The sequence below is a fragment of the Rousettus aegyptiacus genome, unplaced genomic scaffold, assembly GCF_014176215.1.
Source record: "Rousettus aegyptiacus isolate mRouAeg1 unplaced genomic scaffold, mRouAeg1.p scaffold_m13_p_3, whole genome shotgun sequence".
Lineage (NCBI taxonomy): Eukaryota > Metazoa > Chordata > Mammalia > Chiroptera > Pteropodidae > Rousettus > Rousettus aegyptiacus.
The window spans coordinates 108,404,554-108,412,048 of NW_023416306.1; the positions used below are offsets into that span (position 1 = coordinate 108,404,554).

At 37.1% G+C, this 7,495-nt stretch overlaps 1 protein-coding gene across 1 annotated transcript; it reads right to left on the reverse strand.

The window, feature by feature from the left end:
- Positions 1-5,797: 5,797 nt before the first annotated feature.
- LOC107517962 (olfactory receptor 4F3/4F16/4F29) lies at positions 5,798-6,774 on the reverse strand. The gene has a single exon (XM_016159179.2). The coding sequence runs from the start codon at positions 6,759-6,761 to the stop codon at positions 5,823-5,825; it is 939 nt and encodes a 312-aa protein (XP_016014665.1). The 5' UTR covers positions 6,762-6,774; the 3' UTR covers positions 5,798-5,822.
- Positions 6,775-7,495: the final 721 nt, after the last annotated feature.

Here is a 7,495-nt window from a genome sequence, read left to right on the forward strand (position 1 = left end):
TTTCTTTGATATTTGTCATAATTTCCCCTCTTTCATCCCTGATTTTGTTTATTTGTGTCCTTTCTCTTTTTTCTTTAGGGGGTCTAGCCAGGAAAGTCAATTTTATTAACCTTCTCAAAGAACCAGCATTTCTTGCATTTATTTTTTCTATTGTTTGTTTGTTTTCAATTTCATTTATTTCTGCTCTAATATTGATTATTTCTTTTTTTCTGCTGACTTTAGTCTTCATTTGTTCTTTTTTTTCCTAGTTTTTTAAGATGAAGCATCAGGTTGTTTATTTGGGTTCGTTCTTCTTTTTGGAGACAGGCCTGTAATGACATAAACTTTCCTCTCATGACCGCTTTTGCCATATCCCAAAAGTTTTGATATTTTGTACTATCATTATCATTTTTTCTTGATCTCTCTTTTTATTTCTTCTCTGACTTATTTATTTTTCAGTAGCACGTTGTTTAATTTCCATGTATTTGTAGTTCTTACTGCTTTCTTCTTGCAGTTATCTCTAGTTTCAAAGCATTATGATCAGAGAATATATTTGGTATGATTTCAACCCTCTTATGTTTGTTGAGGCTATCTCTGTGTCCCAGTATGTGGTCAATGCTTGAGAATGTTCCATGAGCACTAGAGAAGAATGTATAAGCAGTTGTTTTGGGATGTAAGATTCTGTAAATGTTAATTATGTCCAGTTGGTCTAATGTATGATTTAAGGACGTTATTTCTTTAATAATTTTCTGTTTGGATGATCTGTCCATATCTAACAGTATTTATGTCCACTACTATGATACTGTTTTGGTCTGTTTCTCCCTTTAGTTCTGTTAGTAATTGCTTTATATATTTCAGGGCTCCCTGATTGGGAGCATAGATATTAATAAGTGTCATGTCTTCTTGGTGCATGATTCCCTTTATTATTATGAAGCGTCCCTCAGTATCTTTCTTTACTTTTTTTATTATGAAGATTATGTTCTCCAATATTAGTACCACTACTCCCACTTTTCTCTGAATGCCATTTGCTTGAAATATCATTTTAGACCCTTTCATTTTGAGTCCGCATTTGTCTTTGGAGCTGAGATGTGTCTCCTGAAGGCAGCATATGGTTGGGTTTTGTTTTTTGATCCATTCTGCAACTCGGTGTCTTTTTATTGGTGAGTTCAGTCCATTTACATTTATTGAAATACAATGTCTTCTTATAGCCATTTTATCTTTTGCTTTCTGGTAGCTCAGTGTTTCTATGCTTCTTTGTCATTGTGTTTCTGTTTTCTATATTTTGGTTGGTTTTCGAAGGTTTTCCCTCTGTTCCTTCTTGTTTTATGTTATATACTTCAGTTCTGAATCTTTGGTGTATGGTTGCCATTATGTATATGAAAAGGATAATTATATATATATATACAGTTGTTCATTTTCATCTGCATGTGCCTTATCTCCATTACCCTTTGTGCATTTGGATCTTTGTGTCTCCCCTCTTCAGTCATTCTTATCTCGATTTGGCCCTATATATGTTGAACGTTCATTACTATCTTGCTATAGCAATTCTCTTCTTAATGTTTAAGCAAAAATAATGCCCTGTTATTAGTAAGGATTGCACTCCTCTGCTTCTATTTGCCTGATAGTCACCTTACTCCTAATTATGGATTTTTTTTTTTTGTCATTTTGTTTTAGGTGAGCTGACCCCTTTCAGTATTTCCTGTAGTATAGGCTTCATAGTGGAGAATTCCCTGGATATTTGTATGTCTGGAAAGGTCTTTATTTTCCTTCATATCTAAAGGCGAGTTTAGCTGGATACATTAAAATTATAACTAAACTATGAAAAACCATCATTGAGAATAACTTGAAGTCTAGCCAACCAAAAGTCCTATAACTAAGGATATACAGAAGAAATCTGGTGGAGACTGGTGGGAGGAGTAGAGACATAGAATAGGCTGATCCCACATCCATGTGTGGAGGTTAAAAATCAGGAGAGATATCTCAACTTTGGAGGGCCAGCCTGAGAAGTGAGGTGTCCTAGCCCCACACCAGGGTCCCCAGCCCAGGGCTCCTGTGCCAGGAAGAGAAGTCCTTATAACTTCTGACTGTGAATACCAGCAGAGATTGTGTTTGAGTAAGAAGGATGGCTGCTGGAGTTCCAAGCAATCCTCTTAAAGAGCCCGCACATGAACTTGCTGATGAGCTCACTCGCTGTGAGCTCCAGAGCTGGGGCAACAGCTTGAAAGGCACCAGGGACATGAAGGAAGGAAATGAATTATTCGGCTTCAGGACCAGGACTAGAAGGGCAGCTTTCTCTCAGACAGAAGAGCTGGCAGAATCCATTTCTCCTTTGTTGAGCTGTCCCTTCACCCAATATGTAGACACAGGTGAGCATCATATCTGAGTCTCCAGCAACCTAGCTAACGCTGGTTTGCTCTACCCTTGTGATTCCCTGAGACCCTGACCCATCCAACTTTTGGGCCCACCCAAGCTGCTTCCTGTGGCTTTTCTACACAAACCACCTGTCTTGGTTTATACTATGGACTTTCCTAAAATCTCTCAGAGGTTCACAAACCCTAAACAATCAGTATACAGCCTCTGCATGCGCTGTACCTCTTGCTAAGTGGCCCCAAGCCTAGCACTTGTGACGGCTAGCCTCGGTTCACATCTTAGCCTCTCCTGGGTACCTCCAAGCCCAGCGCAAGTAGCTACCAGCTTCAGATCACTTTGTAGCTCATACTAAGTGGCCCTGGGCAAAACACAGGCAGCAGCTGAACTTGGCCCACAACAGAACCTCTCCCAAGAGGCCTCAGAACCTAGAAACCTGGTGGCCAGCTTCAGACCACACCAGAGCATCACCCAACCACTTCCACAAAAGACACACCAAAAAGGAAGGCTGGCCAGGCACCAGAGTGTTGCTAAAGCAAATCCTGTTCCACTATAGGGCCAGTCCCTGCACTACAGCTCCTCCACTCTAGTCACTAGCCAATTCTCACAACCACTCTGAGGGCCAATCCCTTCCACTGTCATGAAAACAGCAACCAAAGCTTAACTACAACAAGAGGGCACACACAACCTATACAAGGGTTACCCCTGAAACGCACAGCTCAGATGATCGGGGAGACTGTGCCATTGAACCCCATAGCATATCTACTACATAAGGCCACTGTACCATGATCAGAGGATATAGCAGCTCTACCTAATACATAGAAACAGGAAAGCAGCCAAAATGAGGAGACAAAGAACAGAACAAAGCTCTAGATAAAGAACTGAACAAAATGGAGACAAGCAATCTAATAAATGCAGAATTCACAACACTGGTTATAAGTACATTCAGTGAGAACTTTAACAAAGAGATAAGAAACATAAAAATGGAGAACAAAAAGATAGGGAATAAAACAAACAAAAACAGTCAGAAATGAAGAAATAATAGTGGAAAACTTCCTTAATGTGGCAAAGGAAATAAACATACAAGCCCAGGCAGCACAGAAAGTCCCTAACAATATGAGCCTAAAGAGGCCCACACCAAGACACATTATAATTAAAATTCCAAAGGTTAAAGATGAAGAGAAAATCTTAAAAGCCACAGGAAAAATGCAGTTAGTTACCTACAGGGAGCTTTCGTAAGACTGTCAGTTGATTTCTCAACATAAACTTTGCAGGACAGAAGACATTGGCACAAAATATTCACAGTGATAAAAAGCAAGAACCTACATTCAAGATTACTCTATCTAGCAGAGCTATGATTTAGAATCAAAGAACAGATAAAAAGCTTCTCAGACAAGTTAAAGTTAAAGGACTTCGCCATTATCAAACCAGTATTACAAGAAATGTTAAAAGGACTTCTTTAAGAAAGAAGAAGAAAAAGATGAAAATTATGAATAATAAATTGGCAGTAAGTACATATCTATTGACAATTACTTTAAATGTAAAAATATTAAGTGTTCCAAACAAAAGACATAAGGTGGCTGAATGGATATGAAAATAAAACCCTGACATGTACTGTCTATAAGAGACTCATTTTGGATCAAAGGACATACATAGACCAAAAGTAAAGGGATGGGAAAAATATTTCATAAAATTTAAAACAAAAATTTAAAAAGTTGGGGTAACAATACTTATACCAGACAAAACAGAGTTTAAAACAAAGGCTGTGAAAAAGCTACAAAAAGGACCCAGCAACCCCACTCCTGGGTATTTATCCAAAGAAACCCAACATACTACTTTGAAGGAACATGTGCATTCATATGTTCATTGCAGCATTTTTTTTTACAATAGTCAAGATATGGAGGCAAACTTGGTGTCCATCAATAAATGAATGGATAAAGAAGAGGTGGTATATGTATACAATAGAATATTGCTCAGCCTTAAAAGAAAAAAAAGAATGAAATTTTGTTTTCTGCAACATGTATGGGCCTAGAGAGTATTGTGCTCAGTGGAGTAAGTCAGACAGAGAAAGACAGTGGTCATATGATTTTACTTACAAATGGAATCTACAAAACAGGATAATTGATTACTTCGTAAGTTATATAAATGTCTAATTGTTCTGTTGTACAGCTGAAAATAATATAATATATGTCAACTGTAACTAAAAAATAAAAAATTTTATATAAGGAGAGAAACTGGGGGGAAAGGAAATTAAAAAGAAACAAAAAAAGAATATAAATATAAACAATGAGAGCAGAAATTATTGAAACAGAAAACAAAAAAAAATAGAGAAAATAAAATAAAATGAAATCCCAGTTCTCTGAGAATATCAAGAAAGTTGTAAAACCTCTAGCCATGCCAGTAAGTAAAACAGAGAATGTGAGAGAGAACTTTTGCAAATATAGAGATATTAAAAAAATAATAAGAAAATATTAGGAACAACTTATTCCAATAAATTTGACAACATACATGATTATACCAATTTCTTGGAAGACACAAATTACCAAAAATTGAATTTATAGTTGAAAATCTTTGCACAGACCAAACTCCAGGCATGTATGACTTCACTGGTGAATTTTACCAAACATTTAAAAAAAAAAATCATGTCAGCTCTTCAAAACTCTTGCAGGAAATTTAAAATGAGGAAATACATTTTTAAAGACCAACATTCTCTGTCATTAAAAAAGAAAAAGCATTTTACAAAACCCAAAATACATTCCTGAGTTTTAAAACATTCAGCAAACAGAACAGAAAGGAACAACCTGGGCCTGATAAAAGGCATCCAGCATTATACTTAGTGATGAAAGACTGAATGCTCTTCTCTTAAGACCAGGAATAATTCAAGGATATACACTCTAACCACTTCTATTCAATATTGCACCATTTGAACTATCAAGTGCAATAAGACAAAAAAAAGGGGGGGGGAGGGAATAAAAAATCCACACTAGAGTGAAAAACTTAAATGTCTTTTTTTTTTTTTTGCTGTCAACATTGTCATCTATGAAGAAAATTCTACTTAATCTATAAAAACCTACTAGAAGTAATAGGTTTTACAAGTTTTTAGGATACATACATGTAAATTAACAAAAACAAATCTATATTTTTGCATATTTGCAAGAAACGATTGTAAATTAAACAAAAAATAACACTAAAAACAACATAAAAAATTTAAATACTTAAATCTCAGAAAAGGTATTAAGATCTTTCACTGAAAAGTACATAACATTGCTGAAGAAAATTCGGTGGGACTTACTAGATATACTGTTTTCATGGCTCAGTGTTTCCCAGGAATAAATTCATTCCTTACTTAAGAATTACATTAAAGGTCTGACAACATTCAAACCAATAGGTGATGCTTCAAAGTTCTTAAACCTAAAATATCCAAGGTAGAAACAAGGGGCTACACCATGGTTAATGAGAAGTCCTTATCAGATCACTTATGAGATTTTCCTGTACATCACAAAATGTCTGCATACTCTCTTCATTGCTGCCTTCATCTCTTTATTCCTGAGTGTATAAACGATTGGATTCAGAAATGGAGTAAGAACTGCATCAAAAATAGCAAGAAACTTGTCCATTTGAGAATTAGGGTGTGGCCATGTATAGACAAACATAGTTGGACCAAAGAACAAAAGGACCACAGTGATGTGAGCTGACAGAGTGGAGAGGGCCTTGGATGAACCACCCGATGAACGTTTCCAAACAGTAAATAAGATGAAGATGTAGGAGATGAGGAGAATAAAGAAGGAACCAACACATATAAAACCACTGTTGATGGTGACCATGAACTGCAACCTGTAGGTATCTGTACAGGCCAGTCTGAGAAGCCGAGGAAGGTCACAGTAAAAACTGTCTACTACATTAGGACCACAGAAGGGCAAATTCACAATAAATGCTAGCTGGAACAGTGAGTGACTGACACCAAGGGCCCAGGCAGCAGCCAGAAACAAAACGCACTTTCGTGGGCTCATGATAGTCAAGTAGTGGAGAGGTTTACATATGGCAACATATCTATCGAAGGCCATGGCAATGAGCAGCACCATCTCCACACCTCCAACAACATGGATGAAGAAGATCTGAGCAATGCAGCCTCCAAAAGAGATGACTTTGCGCTTTCTAAAAAGGTCATAAATCATCTTGGGGCTAGCAGCAGAGCAAGCTCCTAGGTCAATGAAGGAGAGACTGGCCAGTAGAAAGTACATGGGGGAGTGTAAGTGAGGATCCATAGTCACAGAAAACACAATGAGGATGTTTCCGGTCATGCTTGCCACATAAAGCACAGAGGAGAACACCAGGAGAAGAAGCCGGATCTCCCATGAATGGGTGAGTCCCACAAGCACAAACTCAGACACACCCGAGTGATTCCCACCTTCCATTGATCCATGCAACAGGGCTGTGGCTGAAATTATGAGAAATAAGAAAATGAGAAAGAAATTTTGATTATTAGGGATGATATTCTTTCATTAATAGTCATCATGATGATTATTAGGGATGACTAATTGTGTTGCACTGTTCATAACAAATGAGAATTACCTGATTGTCCAATGCTTCACCCTTGCAAAATTATAATGACAATAATGATGATGGTGATGGTGCTGATGATGATGGTGTTGATGATGAGGATGGTATAAGCACAACTCAAGAGATCATATCATGATTGGAACTAGCAGCAACATCTCTCATGGACTAAAATTATAGGAGAATCAGGCAATAACAAAAGTTTTGCAAGGGCCTACAACAAGAAACAGAATATACAAGTAAAAAAGTATACTTACCCACAAAGGGAGAGAGATAGTAGGTCAAAATGAATATATTTCATTACCCCCAAAGGGAAATTGGACAGGTATACCTATTATATCTTACTCTACTTTCCCAATTCAACACATTTCATCTTTCTTTTATGGCCATTTTCATATTCCTTTTTCCATATAATTTACATTTTGAGAGTAGAGTCGGGCAAAAACTACTATTAATCGGTGGATCACTGTCTAAGAATGAGAGTTTTCCGAAACATGACATGGGACTTTTTCACTTTGAAGATCTGATCTGAAACTCTATACCCATTAAACAACAACATCCCTTAGCCCCGCTTCCAGGCCCTAGAAATCAC

What these genes read in the sequence shown, in the direction of transcription:
- LOC107517962 (XM_016159179.2), bottom strand. Translation starts at nt 6,761, where the DNA reads ATGGAAGGTGGGAATCACTCGGGTGTGTCTGAGTTTGTGCTTGTGGGA.